Source organism: Geotrypetes seraphini, chromosome 3 (assembly GCF_902459505.1).
Source record: "Geotrypetes seraphini chromosome 3, aGeoSer1.1, whole genome shotgun sequence".
Classification (NCBI taxonomy): domain Eukaryota; kingdom Metazoa; phylum Chordata; class Amphibia; order Gymnophiona; family Dermophiidae; genus Geotrypetes; species Geotrypetes seraphini.
In genome coordinates, this window is record NC_047086.1 from 348,667,391 (window position 1) to 348,688,314 (window position 20,924).

Sequence of the window (20,924 nt, forward strand, 5' to 3'; positions counted from 1 at the left end):
CACACAGGTGAAAGGAGTGATTGCTGCCGTCAATGGAATGGAAATATCTTGACACTTGACTCTTCCATTTCTTCTGAATTATTGTAGGGAGCAGCACACACCTCTGGCTGTCTTAGCTGATCCACCCTTCCCTTCGCTCACTTCCAGAGCAGAAAGAATCTTGAAAGTCTCAGAAGTGAACTAAGGAAAAGATAATGGAGAAAGATGGGAAGCCAGAGCTCTGAAGAGAAAGAAGAGGCCCCCAAAGGGAGGGAATATAGTCCTTCCCTCCCGCCTGCCCCTCCCCCCCCCACACACACACTTTAACCCCATAATTTAAGACATTCTAGAATTCTTTTTTTTTTTGTCTATTTCCTTGGCAGCTGCACTGTCCCTTTTGCACACGGCCAGTCTGGTCAAAATACGACTTCAATAAGGGCAGAATCTGGCTTGCTTCTGACGTTCTTATCCTTTTTTACTTTTCTGTTAGTCTGCAGAAAAAGTTGGGGTATTTTTTTCCAGTGTATCCGAGATGTTCAGTGTCCCTCAACTTATATGGTTCATCTGTCGGGCTTTCTTTTTCAGATGTCTTTTTCGAATTTTTATCATCCACTTGACACTCAATTTAGCAAAATCCGCAGCCTTAAATAACACCAGGAAAACACCACATAGAAGTGCAATCATGTTCCAGGGGTTGGCAGTGATGATCTGAGGAAAATAAGTATTTAAAAGCTAGTCACTATTTTTTTCCAAATGTCATCAGATGATCTTACAATGCATATTTTAACTCAACTGTAAAATTAGCGCTAACCCAAGGGGTACCCAATGCCCTGTGCAAAACCTGCAGCTGTGCCCAACCCTAGCACCACCCAGGCCTTACCTGGTAATCCAGCATCCCATCCCCTACTCTTCATAGTATTCAGCATCTCCTCCTCCATGTCTTCCCCCTGCTGGGCTTGTGCCACTGCCATACCTCTTCCTAGGCCTTCTGGAATGGGATGTGACTATGCTTAAGCACAACCAGAGCTTAAAGACTTCAAGCTATTTAAAACTGACCATGGCCAAGGCTGAGCTTCTTATCTTTCTGCCTAAACCCACCTCTTCTTTTCCTCCATTCTCTATTTCTGTGGATAACACTCTCATCCTCCCTGTCTCATTAGCTCACTGAATACACTACCTGGGAAGAGGCGATGAAAGGAAGCAAAGGGAATAGATAAGATTCTACTTTCCTACTATACCCCCTGCTCCCCCCCCCCCCAAATGCAGCCATCCTAGGATGATATTTAGTTCACCTAGTGGCAGGACCAGATCCTGTATAAATTGTTACAGTACTCATTCAGATGAAGCATTCTGTCCCCATAGATACAGGAGCTTTCACATTACTGAACACAGATTTCCCAATATACCGTGGGAAAGCCAGACTTTAGGAGCTTTCCAGAAAAAAACTGAATTCAGGTGCTTTCTTAGGGGGTAATCATTGCCTTTGTTATCTTATTGAGGAAAGGCAATTCAACAAGTTTTAATAACCTATAAATCATAACTATATTTTGCATCTATTTTATAAAGGCAATGTATGCACTTTGAGAGAAGAATCACTGGAGCTAACCCTAACACACACGGTTAAAGGACAGGGCCTGAAAACTAGGCCAAGCACAAAATGGATTCTATAAGCCTGCTCTTTAACTCATAATAGCTGCCAGCATCTGAAAAACAGCTATTGGAGAAATTTCCATGAGGAAGTACTGACCACAACAATTGACTGAAGCAGGTTAACATGATCTGCTATGAAATGATAAGTCACAGGGCGGCAGTGGCGTACCAAGGGGGGGGGGGGCAGTTCGCCCCAGGTGCACGCTTCAACGGGGTGCACAGCTGGCCGGGTCAGGAATCTCCCGCGCTGCTCAAAACGGCACCTCAGCGCGGCTGCCGACTCTGCTCTGAAATAAGTATGGCAGCTGCGCTGAAGTGCAGGAAGGTCCAGCGATGACTACTTCTGCTGCCTCTGCTCCGGAAGAGGTAAGTGACGTTAGAGGGGGGTGGACCGGCAGCCGCAGTCATCGCGGGACCTTGCCGCAACTCCCTGCATCTGCCCCAGCCCCCCTCCGACTTCACTTACCTCTTCCGGAGCAGAGGCAGCAGAAGTAGTCATCGCAGGATCTTGCTGATTTGGATGGAGAGAGAAAGGAGCATAGCAGGGTGGTGGAAGGAGAAAAAGGGGGTCAGGGTGGTATGGAAGCATGGTGGAAGGAGAAAAAGGGGGTCAGGGTGGTATGGAAGCATGGTGAAGGGTGAGAAAGGGGGTCAGGGTGGTATGGAAGCGTGAAGGGTGAGAAAGGGGCAGATGCTGATGGAAGTGGGGGAAAGGGAGAGAAGAGAGTGAAAAACCAGGGTGTGGGAGAGGGAATGAGAGGAGAGAGATGCCAGACCATTGGAAGATGGAAGGGAAGAAGATGGGTGCCAGACTAATGGGGGTGAAGGCAGAGATGGAAGGGGGAGGCATAAAGTTTCCGGAAGGGGAATAGAAGGAAAGAAGATGCCATATAGAAGGGGCAAAGAGAAGGTAGACAGTGGATGAAAGAAAAGAGTGACAAGAAGATGAGGAAAGCAGAAACCAGAGAAGACAAGGTAGAAAAAAATTCTATTTTTTTTTTTTTTGCTTTAGGGGAGATGCATCGCTGTTTCTGTGGTGTTGCATTGTATGCAGAGTCCAGCTTCTTGGTGCTTCAGTTTAACCTTTGTCTACGTATTTTTATTCTATCTCCCCATTTACAAAACTGTAGAGCGTTTTTTAGCGTTGGCATCTGAGCTGTTACCACCAAGGCTAAAAACCACACTACAGTTTTGTAAAAGGGGGAGGAGTTAGTTTGTGATTACATACTAGGCAAAGGTGTTTTCTGTGTTCTGTGTGTTCGAAAAGACATGGTTTTCTGTTAGGATTGACTGTGTAGGATTGATCTTTACTATTCTGGCTTGTTTAATTTTACAATGGGTGTATTGATGTACTGCTCACTGCAGTATGTAAGATGCTGCCTTTTCCTAGGTACACTCTTGTGTGACGTGTGGATTGTTACTAAAAATCATGTTTTTCATATAGATGGGGGGGGGTCAAAAAATGATGGGCCCTGGGTGTCACATATGCTAGGTACGCCACTGCAGGGCAGTGACTAAGAATAACTCATATGTGCTGGTAATAGCAACACCCAAGAAGAAAAAGCAGAAGACCACTGAGAGGGGAGGGGTCCATTTTCAGAGGTCTTGGAGGTCAGCACCAAGGACACCCTATCATGGGAGATAGGGAAGTTGTTTTTGACAACACCCAAGTCTTGTAATGACCCAAAGTTACCTAAGAAGGCAACCAATCAGTAATTCAAAAGTGTAAGCAACCAATCAAAATAACTATGTTATACATCTAGGCTAAGGGATAAAAGATCCAAAATTAGGAATTAAGGCCAGAGTGAACTGGAGCTTGCCCAGACTGCTAGGCTCTGGCAGTTTCCTCCACTTGGCACAATTGCTGTGTAACCATTTTTCTGATGCCAATTCTGTAAGCTGATTATTGATTTCATACTTCTAAAATAAATACATATCTCCGATACAGCAAATGTGATTTCGTTGTGAGGTCATTGGAAAACAGTGAAAGGTGAGCAGCAGCCTTTCAACGTCTATGCCTTTATACAAGAGCTTACTGGGAGGCTCCTACAAAATGTTGCACATTCTGGAAGATATGTGTTAACAGAGATGGATATTAAAAAAAAAGAAAGTTTGGATAAGTTTCTGGAGGAAAATTCCATAGTCTACTTTTGAGACAGACATGGGGGAAGCCAGAGCTAATATTTGGGTTTTTGCCAGGTACTTGGGACCTGGATTGGCCACTGTGGAAATGGGATACTGGGCTAGATGGACCATTGTCCCATTATGGCTATTCTTATGTTGTTCATGTATGTGCCAGTAAGAACTGGTACGTATTGTGACAGGGAAGAGCCTGTCAGCAGTTTAAACCCAGCTTTAAACCCTGCCTTGCAAAGGCTGGCCCCTATTCCTAAGCCCAGGAAGCTGCCTAATAATTCTGTACCTATCACCAAGAGCCAACAGGCAGGGCAAGGCAGAGAGAGAAGGGCAGAAACCATAACATCTGGTTTAGGGCACTATAATCCCTTTTATAATACCTTGGGCAAATCTCCAACAAAACCTCTAGTAAAGAAAACCAGCACAGGCATGGTTAATGAGAGGGGTGTGGCTGGCAAGCAGGACGAACCCAGAGGGAGAGTGGGATTAAGCTTGCAGCATAAAATGAGCACAGGTGGAAACACTCGGGAGGAGATTGAGAAGAAGACTGCAGGGAGGAATGCAGGGGAGAGACATGCCGTGCTAAGCAGGAAAGAGCCTGCTAGGAGGTCTCTGTCCCAGACCCTAGCTAAAGCACAGCTGGTCTTACAACCCTCCCGAGCTAACAGACTTCTGACTCCTAAGCAGAAGTGCAGGGGAGTAGAAAGACTTCCAGGGCAGGGCTGGCCATTAGCTGTCCCTGAAGGGAGTTCTTACCCTGTCTCAGAAAGCAGAGATTCCCTAATGGAATTAGAGGGAGAGCTATCTGAAAGCAGTGAGATGGAGTGCAGTCTCGCAGTATGGGATCTTCTCGAGAATCACAGTTAACAAGGTATGAATGGGGGAGGGGAATGAAAGTGAATGTATCTTTGTGTAGCGTTCTTTCTCCCATAGCAGAACTGTGAGCATGTGTGAATGAATCACTTAGAGCCTGAGAGGGAGGCCGTGTAGATAAAGGGAAGGAGGTGAGAACCTTTAATTAACTTCCCCGAGAAGTGTAACGGAACTCAGAGGCCTGACATTGTGTAACCCTGAAGCAGGGAACTTTCGGGAGGGGACTTACACCAGTCATAAAAGGTTGGGTTATATAAAGTTCCCTAGCCCTACCCAGGAGCATAGGGTAGTGGGGGGCATTGGACTTCGGGTGGGTTAGGTCACAGAGCTTCCTAAAGTATTTCCAAACAAAAGGAGCAAAACTAAGGAGAAAACGTTTTGGTTATTTTTTTGGCTTTTCTGCCTGGGCAGCAGGCTGGACTGTATTGTAAGGAAGAAACCTTATGAAAGTATGTTTTGTTTTAAGTCTCCTCAGACCAGAGGGACTACTGGAACCCTAGTGATGTGAACTAGGGGTAATAAAGATAAAAGCTGAACTTTACCAAGAACGCAGTCTCCACTAATTATTCTACTGCTTATCCAGTGGGAGTCCTCCTGGGAGCGCTCCGTCCTTACGCCTGGGGCGGGAGCTGGGTTGCCAGCGCTAGGCTTACCCCCGGCCCCGCCACAGTATGTATGCATTTTGTAGCATACTTGCATGAATGGCATTTCTGCCCCAACTCCATCTTTTCTTGGACCCTGAAAACGCTCCTATGCATACTCTCAGGCCAGATTAGAAGATCTTCTTATACATGTAGAATGTTTCTTTGCACATGTAAGAAGGGAGTTATCAATGTGGGCTACACATTGTTAGTTAATCCCAGTTATTAGTAACCAGGCCTCATTGCATCAAATGGGACCTGTGCTAAAATAACATGTCTTAAAGGTAGTCCATATTGCCAATTACAAACCTAGTTACTTTTAAAATTGCCCCCCTCCCCCCAAGGTTGTTAGTCATGTTGGTGCACTTTGACGAATGTGTACCTTCTGTGCTATTAACCAAAGAGAACAGCAGTTAAAAAAAAAAAAAAAAAAAGCATTACAAACATATAGGACTGAAATAAAAGGTTAGATATACCCACATCTTGGACTTCCTGAATAAATGGATCTTTCCATTCAAAGACCACGAAAAACAGCTGGTCACTCTTTTCTGGATGAGGTCTTAGATCAATGTAGTTCACCACACTAGTCTACAATTATTTTAAAAAAGAGAAGTTATTTAGTTTTATCATTTAAAAAGCTAAGAGGCCCTTTTAAAAAAAACTGGCCTGTGCTATCCCCAGCACAGGTTTTTTCCATATGCTGAGGCCACTTTGAGTGTGGCAATAAAATGGTCATAATTTCCAATTAATAGCCACTCGCTAATATCCCCATTAGCATGTGAGCCCTTATGAACTGCCACATATTTGTTAGGCGGTAAAGGCTCACGTGCTAATTGGTTAGCATGCAGGGATGCAGCTTACACTAACTGATTAGTGCAGAACATGCCTACTCTCTACCCCATTCATAATACCACAACTATATCTCTCAATGCCGCTCTCTCTTCTTAATAAATTGCTTTAGTCAAACTATCAGGGCTTCAGACATGCCATTTGGTCACCACACAATTTTTTGTGTTTTCTTGGTTGCCAAAATTCTTCTCACTGGCTATGGCTTCTTCACTAGCCCCTACTCAATATGTTTCACAATTTTTTGGGTTTTTTTAAGTGCTTCATTATATCTCAAACTTATTAAAGTGCTTAATGTCAATAACTTAACCGTTATAAAAACTGGTTAAAACTTATCTTATTATATTCTTTTTCTTGATGATCTTAACTCATCGGGAAAGGGACCTGTCATATCTGACATGTTTTGCCGACAGGCTGCTTCAAGAAAAGGTCCCCCCTTCACAACTTATTCTGCACCATCCCGATCCACATAGAAATTTTTTTGGATAAGATTGGATATGTGGATCAGGATGGTGCAGAATAAGTTGTGAAAGGGGGACCTTTTCTTGAAGCAGCCTGTCGGCGAAACATGGATATGACAGGTCCCTTTCCCGATGAGATAAGATCATCAAGAAAAAGAATATAATAAGATAAGTTTTATAACCAGTTTTTATAACGGTTAAGTTATTGACATTAAGCACTTTAAGCACTTTAATAAGTTTGAGATATAATGAAGCACTTAAAAAAAAACAAAAAATTGTGAAACATATTGAGTAGGGGCTAGTGAAGAAGCCTTAGCCAGTGAGAAGAATTTTGGCAACCAAGCAAACACAAAAAAATTGTGTGGTGACCAAATGGCATGTCTGAAGCCCTGATAGTTTGACTAAAGCAATTTATTAAGAAGAGAGAGCGGCACTGAGAGATATAGTTGTGGTATTATGAATGGTTTACCAATACCAGAGTATTGACTGAGATTATAATGTACTCTCTACCCCAGACATGCCAAATCTATTTTTTAGCACGTGGGCAGTGTGCACTGATCCCACAACTACCATGGGACACCTGAGCACATCCCACGTTCGTGCTTACTGTAGCTTGGTAAAAGGACCCCTAACTTTCTTAATTACTGTGCAGCCCAAGTGCAAAACACAGATGAGGAAAAGAATGGGAACACATCATTGACTCAGGAGACTGTCCAGCTCTACCTCTCTGCTGTGTGACTGTATACCCTAACTGAATCACTAAACCGCTCCCTTCCCTCATTCTTACTACTTCTATCTATCTTTACATGAATCCAGATCCAGATGTTCCCTTGAATTAGACTTGACAACTGGTGACCACAGAATGCGGGAACAACCCCCCTCCCCCAGCCTCTTGTGGTTACAATCCAAAGTAATTATTAAGAGGGCCTGAATCACTGTTGCCATTGCTTTTATATCCAAATAAGGTTTCAATTGAACAATTAACTTTAACTTTAAAAAAACACTCTTACGGCATCTTTTACAAAGCTGCGCAGCAACAGCCCCAAAGCCCTTTAAATCTCTATGGGCTTCTGGGCTGTTAGCACAGCGCAGCCGTTAGCGTGGCTTTGTAAAAGAGGCTGTTAGTTACATTGGCAATATGTTCTTGTCCTGTACCTTGTTTTTCTATATTAACACTTTACCCTTGGGAGGCATTGCTCCTAAGCATACTGATAACCCTTCCTAATATTCCCCATTCCTTAACATAGGGCTCCTTTTATCAAGGTGCGCTACGGGGGTTAGCGCGTCGGACATTTCATCACACGCTAACCCCTGCGGCACACCAAAAAACTAACGCCTCATCAATGGAGGCATTAGCGACTAGCGCGACAGGCGGTTGAACGCCCATAGAGTTTAGCTATGTTTACCAAGTCATATTTTCATCTAAATATAAAATTAAACTTTTCTATTGCCCATATCTTAACCGCTTCTAAAGGTAAAAACAGTTGTATATAATCTGCTTACATAGAAATGAATATTCTATGCTCTCTGACCATTTTCCCCAATTGCTGCAAAGCAATCATTGTGTTGGTGTAACTCTCCCTGGTTATGGTTGTCTTGTGTGGCATGAACTCCAGAAGCAAAAGTCCATCATCCCAGAAGACAGTTGCCTTGACTTTGCCTACAGTTTTTTCCGACTAACTTTTTGGGGTGGGGATAACTTGTGCTTCCACTGCATTGACTCCATTTTGGACTCAGGATCTCTGTGATAGACCCAAGTCTCATCTCCAGTCACAAAATGCTGAAAAAAATTCACTTGGTCTTCATGGAGCATCTCCAGTTCTCCTGACAGCACTCACGAAAGAATATAAGGCATTACAACTTATTGGAAATGATGAAATAATGAAGGCAGACAAGGGGGGAGCAACAGTATTGCAGGATAGAAGTCAGTATAAACAAGAAAATAGATGTCAACTATTGGTGACATATACAAAATTGGAGATGGAACCCTACTATTCAATTATTGGGGGATATTTCCATGGACAATTTCTGTGGACAATATAGACTTCGAATGTTGATGTTTTTGATTGAGAAATATCCAAAATGGCCAAAGATATATTTTGTCCCGAAAATACACAAAAGGATTGTGGACCCACCAGGATGCCCCATTGTAAATACCAGAAATTTGGTGTTAAGAGCAATTATCAAAATTTGTGGATTTATTTTGCATAAAGAAGATATGAAGGTGCGCTCTTATATAAAGGATTCATCACAATTTTTACAGATTTTAGAATATCATCAAGGCCCTACACAGGAAGTCTATTTTGTGACTTTGGACATTACTTCCCTGTATACACGGATTCTCCAGGATGGTGTGTTACAATTAATTAGAGAGAAGCTGGAATAACAGGGTTAGAGAACAATGTGTTTCTACAGATTTTTTGATATGTCTGGCAGAATGGGTTATTCAGGACAATTACTTTTTCCATAAGGATTACATTTGGGGAGTGGCAATGGGGGCAACACTAGCCCCATCCATGGCCACCCTATATGTTGATAAATTTGAAAGATGGTTGGTATACAGTATCCATCAGCTTTCTATGAAAACATAACCTTATGGTGCAGATTTTTGGATGATCTCTTTTTCTTATGGAATGGAACTGAAGAACAGTTAAGAGTTTATTACATGGTTAAATGCTATGGACACGCATTTGCAGTTTATGTCCTATACTGTAGTTGGAAACAATGGAATCGAAATGTGAGAGCAGGCATTTCTTGTATCTTGGAAGAAATACCTGTTCTCGCAGTGTCGGCAGCCAGAGGATGAAGGGCAGACTAAACAGAGGGGGCAACGTAGCAAGATGCCTCCACTTTGATTTCATGAAATTTTATTGAAAAAGAGATATTAATTAAAAACAAAAACAAAAAACCGATACATTAGGGTGCCCACCAAAGGTGGTACAAAAACGTATGATGCAATACTGAAACAGTAACTTAGAGAGAGCTACTAATGCAAATATAAGATCGGGGGTAGAGAAGGGATTGGGACTTGTATACCACCTTTTTATAGTTATACATCCACACTCAAAGTGGTTTATATTCAGATACTTCAAGCACTTTCCCTATCTGTCCTGGTGGGCTCACAATCTATCTAATGTACCTGGGGCAGTAGAGCATGAAGTGACTTGCCCAGGGTCACAAGAAACAGTGCGGGGTTTGAACCTACAACTTCAGGGTACTGAGGCTGTAGTTCTGACCTCACTATGCCACATGTTAATTTAATATCATTTAACTATTATTATAAAAAAGGAAAAGTGAGTGACAATAATGGGGAAGAACAAGATTAAAAATACTGTTATTTTACAGTATGTTAACAATTGTTCAGCATAATTTGTCATCTAATTTATAAGTAATGGGTAAATGGAGCCCAAATCTTGTGTTAAGACAATTTGCTGGAAAAATTGGTCAACTTAAGTTCATATTTATGTACAGTCCATTCTCATTATTTGCGATAACATGGTTCCCAGGAAAGACCGTGAAATCATGAACAAAAAAGATGTCTCTATGTGAAAATACAGGTTAGGTTCCAGCAGTACACCTTGCACCTCAAAACCATGTAAAGTGAACTGCAGATCTTCTTGCGAGAATAGAGTTAGGTTCAGTGTCCCCCTCCCACCTGTTGCTTGCTGTAAGCCCTGGTGGTCCAGCAGTGAGCCGGGACAGGAGCAATCCCTCTTGCCCCCGTCAATTCCTTCCAGACATGTAAAGCCTACTTTTAAACCCCTAGTGATCTTCCTACGCTCATGCCCTGTGCAGAGGCGCTTTCTAAAATGGTTGCCGCGAGTTCCCGCAGTATCACAAGGTTGCCACTGGAACTCACGGCAGCCATTTTAGATAGCATTTCTGAGTGTAGGAAGATCACTCCTGCCTGGTTCACAGCTGGCCATCAGGGTTTTTAAAGGTGGCTTTACAGGTCCGGGAGGCGAGAAGTTTCAGTCAGCCAGGACAGGAGGCGGAGGGATTGCTCCTGTCCTGGCTTACCGCTGGACCACCAGGGCTTATAGCAGGCCCAGGTAATGCCTGCATGGCATCAGATGAGGGAGGAAGGGTTTTGTAAGTGCTGGTTCGTGAATACGCAAACACAGTGGCTCGAATGGGGAATATTGGTTGAAATTGATGCAACTGTGGATAAGTGAATTCGTGCAAGATAAATGCATGGATAACAAAAATGGACTGTATCACATCCACCAAAAGGTTATGTTCAGAAGGTGAGCAGATTTCCAGCTGTTAAGAATCATTTGCCTTTTGGAAGAACTGTGATCATTTAAATTTTTTATTCTGGTGGGCAAGTCTTTGTTCTAGCTATAGACTTGAAACAATAAATGCTGAGAATGTGGTGCATGATAATATGCAAAAATTGATATGGGACCCAATGACATCTTATGTTACCTCATTATAGTTGATAATTAACTGATTATTGTGATTCAAGCTTTTGTTTATTTTGGTACATATCCAGGGTGTGGGAGGGATATTTATGTCATAATCTGATTTCTGAGTTTTTATATTTGAGGTGGGTGGAAAGTTATCATTATCTAAAATAGGGTAAAGTTTTTATGGTAATATATGTATTTATGTTCTATTGAATGATTATTGGGTGGGTGGATGGAAGGGTGGGTGGGGAAAAAAGGTTGATTATGAGCATGTTAAAATGTGCTTTTATTGTATCATTGTACATTGCATTTGTTGTATTGCATTGTTGAAGGTATGGAAATCAATAAAGATTTATAAAAAAAAAAAAAAAGAAGAATCATTTGCTTCCACTTTAAAGAGAACTCTGCCACAGTTGGGTCCTTAAGTGCTCCCCCACCCCATTCTGATACTCTGATGATATCATCCAAGTGCTCCTGGAGAGATAGAATTTTTCAGTTATAACTGGAAATCCCAAATTTCTCATTGGGGATTTTTTATCCGGGTTTTCTAGTTATAGCTGATAATATGAAGCCCTACATATAAACTACATATTTGAAACAAATTTAAGGATTATTTTTTATTTATTTTTTTTGCAATCAATGCAAAGTGAAGCTGTGGAATTTGTTGCCAGGAGATGATTTCATAGCTAGTAACATAGATAGGTTAAAAAAAAAAAAAAGGATTTGGACAAGTTTCTGAGAACAACAATTTCTCAAAAGTTCTATCGCTCTACAAGTTGTTCACAGCACAAACCTAGTAACAACTGTTAGGCAGATAAGCTTGAGGAATGCAACTCTGTATAGCTGGGAGTGGACAACAAAGAACGGATTGCCCGATAAGGTATTTTCAAGTGATCCAGAAGATTGGCCATTGTTGGAAGCATGATGATGGGCTCAGTAAACCAAGGCCTAGATTCACTGACCTTTTTTTGGGCGATCCACGAGCAATCTGTGGCTGAGTCTTCCCGGGTGAGCAATCCACAACGTGTCCTCGTGCAAATTGTGGCGACCGGAGTCACGCCCCACACCGACCACACGGATCGCCGCAGAGCAATCCCAACGCATGGGCAGACCATCTTCTTTGCCTGTAGATGGTCTGCGCATACGCTTACTCTCCGTGGCATAAACTTTGCTTTTTGACTTTTTTTTGCCATTTTTGACTTTTACTCGCAAGCCTGTGGTTTTATAGCCCACGGGTTTATAGTGGAGCTGCACGGTGGCGTGTTCTGCGGCCCCGCAGGGAAGGGCGGCAGAGAGCAGGAGAGTCCTTCCCGGCAGTGTGAGCCAGGAGAGTCGGGGAGGCAGCGAGCAGGGCGGTTTTACTCTGGGGGAAGTATGGTTTTACTTTGGATTTCGGGGCTGCAGGGCTGGGATTTCAGGGTGGCAAAGAGCGGGACAGTTGGGAAGGACGTGAGCAACTAGTCCTCAGCAGTTGCTTCTTTTTGGATCGGCCAGCCCAATCGGTGTTCCTTCTTCTTTTTAGTGAATCGTTGCCTTCCTGCTTTGCATGCCATTTCCCCTTATTTGCATGTGCGGATCGGGCAGTTTAGTGAATCGGGTTGGGGGGGGTCAGAGAACGCTCGCATACTTGGGGCTAGATTCACTAAGCCCACCAATCGTGTCCTGACCAGAGTCTGACCCAGTCATTCTTATACACAAGCAAAGTCATCAGCGCATGTTACAAGGACAAATCAAAAATTAAAGGCAATTATTCAATAACCAGGACAGAGCTAGTGAAATGCAACATATGTTGGATAGTTTGTCCACATACAGTGCAGCACTCAGCCTTTAGCTATGTGGCAGCCATTAGGTCAGAAACATGGACGCTCCATTGCAAGATTGTACCACTGAAGAACAACATGTAGTAGTGCGCTTTCTTTGGGCAAAGGGCGTGAAACATGTGGAAATTCATTTTTGGGTATTGACTCAGTATGGTCATAGTACTATGAATCAATGAAAGATTCACGAGTAGGTAAAAAAGGTATAAAGTGGGAAGAACAGGTGTAACTGATGAAGGTTGTTCTGGTCACCCATCCATCAACATCATGCACACAAGAGCACATTGACAGGATGGATACCTTGATTAAAGAAGACTGATGAATAATGGTGACTCGACTGGCTGCAAATTTGGATATCAGCTATGGATCTGCATTTGCCATAATGCATGATGACTTGGGATACAGGAAAGTCTGCCCAAGATGGGTTCCCAAACTGCTTACTGATCTGTACAAGCAACAGCATGTGGAGGTTGCAACCCAGTTCCCGAGACAGTATGAAGAAAATCTGAATATTCTGGAAAGAATTGTCACTGGTGACGAGACATGGGTGTCTATCTCCAACCCAGAGAGCAAAAGACAAAGTATGATGAAATAAAGGAAGCAGTGCTCACTTGGCTTCAGAAGCGGCCAAAAAACTTCTTTTCTGCAGGAATGCAGAAGCTAGATGAATTATACAACAAATGCGTCGTCTTGCATGGGGACTTTGTGGAAAAGCGATATGTTCAATTGCTCACAGTTATTTCTTTTAAAGCCGTTAAAATGTATTTTGCCTTTACTTTTAGATTTACTATCGTATATTGAGTCAGTGACGGAAACAGTGAGAAATGGTTTAATTCAGCCTTATAGATAGGTGATATCAACCTGATTAAATACATTAAAAGTAAAGTATGCAGATGGGACCTAACTACAATGCTTTATCCATGAAGCTTTTCTGCCTCCAATTACCTCCTGTCTGAACTCAACAGACTCACGACCATCTTCTTCTGTGGTTTTCACCAGCGACATTTTCACCCAGGTTCGAAATCCTCCAGAAAACTTCCAGCTGGAGAAAGAACTCTCACAGTCTTTCATGAACCCCGCTTTGTCTGAGCTTGAGAAATGCAAAAAAAGAGGGAAATTATATTGTATGTTACTGCCAGCCACAGAAATCAGCTACATTACTAGATACAGGCCGTTGACTGTTGTCAGGGGAAGTAGGAAGGGATTAAGAAGCATCTCCCCTCCATGATTTCAGTAGCTTTTGTTAGAGACAGAGTGGAGGAGTGACCTAACTATGGTTACCATATGGCTTCAGAAAAAGGAGGACGGATTGAGACTTCCATTGCTGTCAATGGAAGTAAAACCTGGATGTCTCAATCCATCCTCCTTTTTCTAGAGTTATCTGGTAACCCTAGGACTAACGGTTAGAACAGCAGGCCAAGAACCAGGAAAGTCAGGGTTCAAATCCCACTGTGACTCCTTGTGATCTTGAAAAAGTCAAATAACACTTCGTTATCTTAGATGTAAATTCTGATTGTAAGCTCCAGGGGAACAGGAAATATCTAGTATATTGAGCAAAAATGGGGGGGAGGGGGAAGGTATGAGCTAAATCCAAAATCCCTTCTCCTCCTTAAGACTAATGAATGCTTACTGGGGCAAGCGATAGAAGGCCTTTGCAGTCCTAATAGCTTGTCTCTGTAAGCATTCATTCATCCTATATAATAAAACCCTAGCATGCATGCGCACTCCTACTTGCATGTTCCGTTTTCCCTGTTCCATGTTCTGTACGTTCTTGGCCGCAGGAGTGCGCATGCTTGAGTCCCCTGCCCCTACCTACACTCGCAGGACTGGCCGCCAGCGCTGGACTCCCTGCTCTCCACAGATCAGTAAGTCAGTTCTCCCGACGTCTGACCGGCTCACTTAGTCCCTTGCCGCCCTCCCCCCCTTCCCTTCCCACGATCCGATCGGCTCACTTAGTCCCTTCCCGCCCCCCCCCTTCCCTTCCCTCAGTCCCGACTCCATCAGACTTCAGCACTCTGCACACGCTGCTTCGGGGCCTTCTACTGCCCTGATTTACTCTGGCATGTCCCTGATGACATCATGAGAGATGCGGCAGAGCAAATCAGGACAGTGTACAGTGCTGCAGACGCTGCTGGAGTCGGCAGGTTTGTCAGGACTGCGGGAAGGGAAGGGGGGGCGGCGGGAAGGGACTAAAGAAGCTGACTAGACCTTGAGAAGGGAAAGGGGGGTGGGGGAAACGCTGCTGCTGCACAGAGAAGTGGTGTGGGGGGAGGGAAATGGAGGGGGAGGGAATGCTGCTGTGGCTGCTGCACAGGGAAGTGGGGGAAGAGAAATGCTGCTGCATAGGAGGAGGGAGAGAGACAGACAGATAGAAAGAAAGACAGACAGCGGGAGGAAGGGAGACAGAAAGAAAAGAAGAAAGACACAGGGGCAGGGAGAGACACAGAAAGACAGACAGAAAAAGGGGGCCAGGGAGAGAGGCAGACAGAAAGAAAGACAGCAGGAGGGAGAAAGAGACAGAAAAAAAGAAAGACAGACAGACATATATTCTAGCACCCGTTATTGTAACGGGCTAAAATACTAGTATATCTTATAAAAGTATACATTTTTAAACTACTTTGTGGTTCTTCAAATTGTAATTTTGGTTTGCTGCTGAAATTGTATTCTCCTTTTCTCTATACTAAGAATATATAAATATACAAGCTGAGCCTGGGATTAAGGAGTTTTACCCATGGGAACTCATTCTTAACAAGCCTGAAAGTTTTTTCTATTAATACACTCACTTATTATGGTTAGAGAGACCAAAACCTTGACTCCATCGGCATCAGCTATTTCTCATGATTAAGTAAAGATACATAGCCAAGCGCACTTAAAGCAGCAGTACTACCTAAATACTTCAGAATTTCACTTCAGGTCTGAAACTTTCTTGGTTCCACTGCTACATATTTGCAATAAGAGCTGTGCAAGTCTTATGACCATCTCCATATTTTACATTCTTCTCTCCTGAGCCCATAACTTCAGCTGTACATGGTCTTTTCCTAATCAACATACTGTGTCAATGCAAGTCTTGAATAGCTATTTTATATTGAAATCATATATACCTGAAGTAATTGAAAGATATTCTGATTTATCTGGATATAAACTAAATCATGACAAGACGGAAGTTATGCCTCTTAATTGTCCAGAGATTACCACTGAGGTTTTATAAGGTAACCTCCACAACTCCAACATTGCCTTAATGCTTGTCTAAGATGTAAGCCGCTAAGCTCTTCTATCCCGAGTCTGTCTTTTATGACAATAACAACATTTAAAAAGGAGGCTGCTTCTAAATGGTACAAAATTCTACAGGCTAATTTGTTTTCTCATCCTAAAGGCACTGAAGCAACATGGCAATCTGATATCAAGACAGATGCTTCTGAGCAATGTTGGGAACAGATTTGGACTTCTATCCACAAATCATTAAGATCAGCTACAATTAAACAATCCATATTTTTTGTATTCCACAAAGCCATTTGGACACCTTACAAACTATCTAAAATTAAAAGTGATAACTCAAACAAGTGTTGGACATTAGAGAATGACACGGGGAAAAAAATCTTTCCCTGTCACTGCACCATCCCCGGCCCACCATCCTCTGCACCGCCCCATCACCGCCGTTCCCTTCACTGCCCTGTCACCGTCACCGCCACCCCTTTCACCGCCCCGTCATCACCACTTCCATCCCATTCACCGCCCCATCACCATCACCGCAGCATCCAAAAAAGCCTCAAACAGGTATGATTTTATATACTTATCTTTATTAACGTATAAAGGAAACATTCTTTACAACTTTACAACTTACTTAACTATACAAAAACAAAACACAACCTGTACTAGCAGATTTAAACTAGCAGATTAAAAAAAAAAAAAAAAAAGAACCAGCTCCGTGCTGCAAGAGCAGCTCAACCGGACCCCCCCCCCCCCCTCGGGAACCCTGGGCAGGCAAACAGAAGGAAAGTGTGGGCCATTTCCATGGGTTACTGAACACTTGCTGGTCCTGGATTGAATTCCTCCAGTCTTGCAGCACGTGTTCAATAACTAGCAGATTTAAAAAAAAAAAAACCTAGCAGATTTAAACTAGCAGATTTAAAAAAAACAAAACAAAAACCCCAGCTCTGTGCTGCAAGAGCAGCTCAACCGAACTGAACCCCCCCCCTCCCCTCGGGAACCCTGGGCAGGCAAGCAGAAAGACCTTACCTCTTACAACGAGTTCTAAAACGAAGGTTCAGCTCCAAGTCCGCGGTGACTCCGGTCCAAGCAGGCAGCAGCAACTCCAGCGACTCCAGTCCAAGCAGGCAGCAGCGACTCCAGTCCAAGCAGGCAGCAGCGATTCCAGTCCAAGCAGCTCCTTTCCAAAATCCCAATCGCTACTGCTGTGCCACTACAACCCATTAAATGGGGTTTTCAAATCATGTGTGGCAGTAGCGATTGGTCCCCTCACTGCTTGAGCAGGAAGAGGTGACTAATCAGGAGCCAGCACATTAAAAGGGGGCGGAGTCAATGCAGTGATGGAGAGCTGGAATGGAGGAGACAGCATGGCCGCTCGAGGAAACAAAGGATCAGGCACGGTAAATCGCGGTTTCGCAGGTCACAATGAAGGGGGTAAATTTGCCTGCGGGGACAAATCTTTTCACCGTTCTTGCGGGCGCTGAAAAGTTTTGTTCCCGTGTCTGCGGCAATTTGGCTGGAAAGTCTCCATAGCCCGCGGGGATCGCTCACCGTGTCATTCTCTATTGGACATGTCAAAAGGAAATCGGCACTTTAATTCATTCACTATATTACTGCGATCATATACGTGAATATTGGTCTTTGTGTATGGGAGACTATCAGTTCTTTGTTGGAAATAAAGGAATCACTTACACTAAATATTATGGTATTGGGACATTTTGGTCTTCTGCAGCCAATACCAGAGAATCACTCAAAATTACTAAGGGCTCTTTTTACAAAGGTGTGCTAGCATTTTTAGTGCACGCACCTGATTAGCGCGCACTACCCGAAAAACTACCGCCTGCTCAAGAGGAGGCGGTAGCAGCTAGCGCGCGCTATTCTGTGCATTAAAGGCCCTAACGCACCTTTGTAAAAAGGAGCCCTAAGAATTTTGCTCAGTTTGGCTATTAAAATTATATTGCAACATTGGAAAGACACATCAATTGTGGAGTATATAACTTGGTGGAATACTGTTTGTTCAACTGCCAAATATGAGCGAGTCGCTGCAGTAAGATCCAATGCTTTATATCAATTTACTAAAATATGGGAGCCACTGATATCCTATAGTCATGCGCCTGATAAACCAAATGATTGATTGTGACTTGCCTGAATAAGATGCACATCCACACTGACCTTTTTTGTTGTTGTATTTATGATAGTATCAATGATCATTATTTAATTGTTAATTTGCTGGGGGGGTTTTTTTGGGGGGGGGGTTGTTATTCATACATATGATGTAATTTATATTGTATTGTGCTAGATCAGTGGTCTCAAACTCACACCCTTTGCAGGGCCACATTTTGGATTTGTAGGTACTTGGAGGGCCTCAGAAAAAAATAGTTAATGTCTTATTAAAGAAATGACAATTTTGCATGAGGTAAAACTCTTTATAGTTTATAAATCTTTCCTTTTGACTAAGTCTTAATAATAATATTGTAATTTATAGCTAAAGAGACGTATGATTAAGAAACTGTTTTATTTTACTTTTGTGATTATGATAAACATACTGAGGGCCTCAAACTAGTACCTGGCGGGCTACATGTGGCCCCCGGGCTGCGAGTTTGAGACCACTGTGTTAGATGTATGATGTATGTATGATTTTTATTAAATACCAATAAAAAATTGAACAATGAAATCATTTTATTAAAGCATAAAAAGGAACAATATGCTGTACAACTATCATTTTATAACTCACAAATACAGAAAAAGGATCAACAAAACTCATCTCCCCTCACAGTATCCCCTCCACTATCAGGAAAACTGAATGCTACATAGAAAGTTCATCCTAAGAGAATACCTTGGTCACACACAGAACACAAATGCCAAATACATAATAACTAACCGGGCTCCTCCCTATGATACAATTTCTTTTCTTTGCGGAAAAAGGAAGTTGCATCATAAGAAGCCCAGCCGAGGGAAGGCCATGAGCATCGTCAAGCAAGCCCGTGTTCGATGGCTCGCTCTGCAGTGTGTGTGCCAGCGGCATGGAGAGAAGCCAGCTGGAGCTGCCGGACCCACGAGCGAGGGGGGTGGGCTGGAGCTGCCACAGCCACGAGCCTGTGGGGGGGGGGGGCTGGAACCGCCAGACTCACAAGGGGAGGGCCTGGAGCTGCCAGATCCGTAATGATGGGATATCGGGGAGCTGTGGTGGATGGGGTTCCCTGCGAGAACAAAGATTTTTACCACTCCACGGAGCAGTGAAAAGGTTTGTCTCCATGCTGGCGGTGAACAGATATACATTCTACCTGTTCCTGCGGTTTTACTGCGGTCACTTGCGGTTAGCCACAGGAAAGGGTCACCGTGTCATTCTCTAGTCCAAAGGCCATTATTGAGATGGCTAGGGGAAACACACTACTTATTCCTAGGATAAACAGCATAAAATCTGTTTTACTACTACTTGTGAACTAGCTAGGTACTTGGGACCTGGATTGGTGACTGTTGGAAACAGGATACTCGGCTTGTTGGACCTTTGGTCTATCCCAGTATGACAACTCTTATGTTCCTATGTTTTGAAAAAGGTGGATTTGTACTGTCAGATATTCAGTATTATCATATAGTCTGTTTATTGTGCCAGGCTCGTGATTGGATAAGAACATAACTGCCATACTGGGACAGACCAAAGGTCCAACAAGCCGAGTATCCTATTTCAAGTTTCAAGTTTCAAGTTTATTTATATTATTTGATTGAACGCTTTTCCATATTACAAAGCGTTTTACAAAAGATAAAATAGGATTTCGAGAAATCACTTATACATAGTTTATTAACCAAACATACAAGGGTAACGACTTTAAAAACCACTAGAAACAGTAGGAAAGAGGGGAAGAAATACAATTTTTAAAGAAAAAGTACATAAAAGGGAAGTACATTAGGGGGTATGAGGAAAAGAATTAGGGACAGAAGAAAGGTCAATAGGGAGGGATTTTGGTACTCTGAAGTTAAGGGGGGTTGGAAACAATAAGATTTCCAATATTGGCCAATCCAGGTTACATGTACCTGGCAAGATCAAGAGTAAAATAGATTCTATGCTGTTTATCCTAGAAATAAGCACTGGATTTTCCCAGGTTCATCTTCATAATGGCTTATGGACTTTTGTTTTAGGAAATTATCCAAACCTTTTTAAAAGCCTGCTAAGCTAACTGCTCTCATCACATTCTCTGGAAACAAATTCCAGAGTTTAATTACACATTGAGTGAAGAAATATTGAGGCTTGGCTTCTGCACCCAGAGGTTGTGGTATCAAATCCCAGGGCAGCTCCTTGTGACCCTGGGCAAGTCACTTAATCTTCCATTACCCCAGGTACAAAATAAATACAGTGGAACCTTGGTTTATGAGCATAATTCGTTCCAGAAGCATGCTCATAAATCAAGTTACTTGTATATCAAAGCGAGTTTCCCCATAGGAATGAATGGAAACTTGCTTTGATTCGTTCTACCTCCTCCCCCCCCCGAGGCTACCGGCGCTGCTCCATCACCCCCTCCCCCTCGCTCTAACCGGTATCGCACCCCCCCAACCGGAATCGCACCCCCCCTGCGAATGCCCTCCTGCGAGAACTGCATCGCACCCCCGTGCTGAAAGCGGCATCCGCCCGCCCTTCCTCCCAAACATGCTCCTTACCCCATCTGCCGGTTGTGCGACTGAAAGAAATCTCCCGCCTCTTGCCTGGGCTGGGCCTTGAGCATCTGCGCATGCTCAAGGCCTTCTGGCTCTCGTTCTCTTCACCCCACCCCAGAAGGCCAGCCTGTGCCCCCTGAAGGCCTGCACCCCACCCCTGAAGGCCTGCATGTCCCCCCCTTCAGGGGTGGGGTGTAGGCCTTCAGGGGGAGACATGCAGGCCTTCAGGGGTTGGGTGCAGGCCTTCAAGGGGTG

At 43.4% G+C, this 20,924-nt stretch overlaps 1 protein-coding gene across 1 annotated transcript in view; it reads right to left on the minus strand.

Moving 5' to 3' along the window:
- Positions 1-295: 295 nt before the first annotated feature.
- Positions 296-20,924, minus strand: part of PACC1 (proton activated chloride channel 1) — an 86,147-nt gene continuing 65,518 nt past the window's right edge. The window contains 3 exon segments of the mRNA XM_033939952.1: positions 296-687; positions 5,760-5,867; positions 13,758-13,902. Coding sequence (XP_033795843.1) covers positions 526-687; positions 5,760-5,867; positions 13,758-13,902 — 415 coding nt within the window. The 3' untranslated portion in view covers positions 296-525.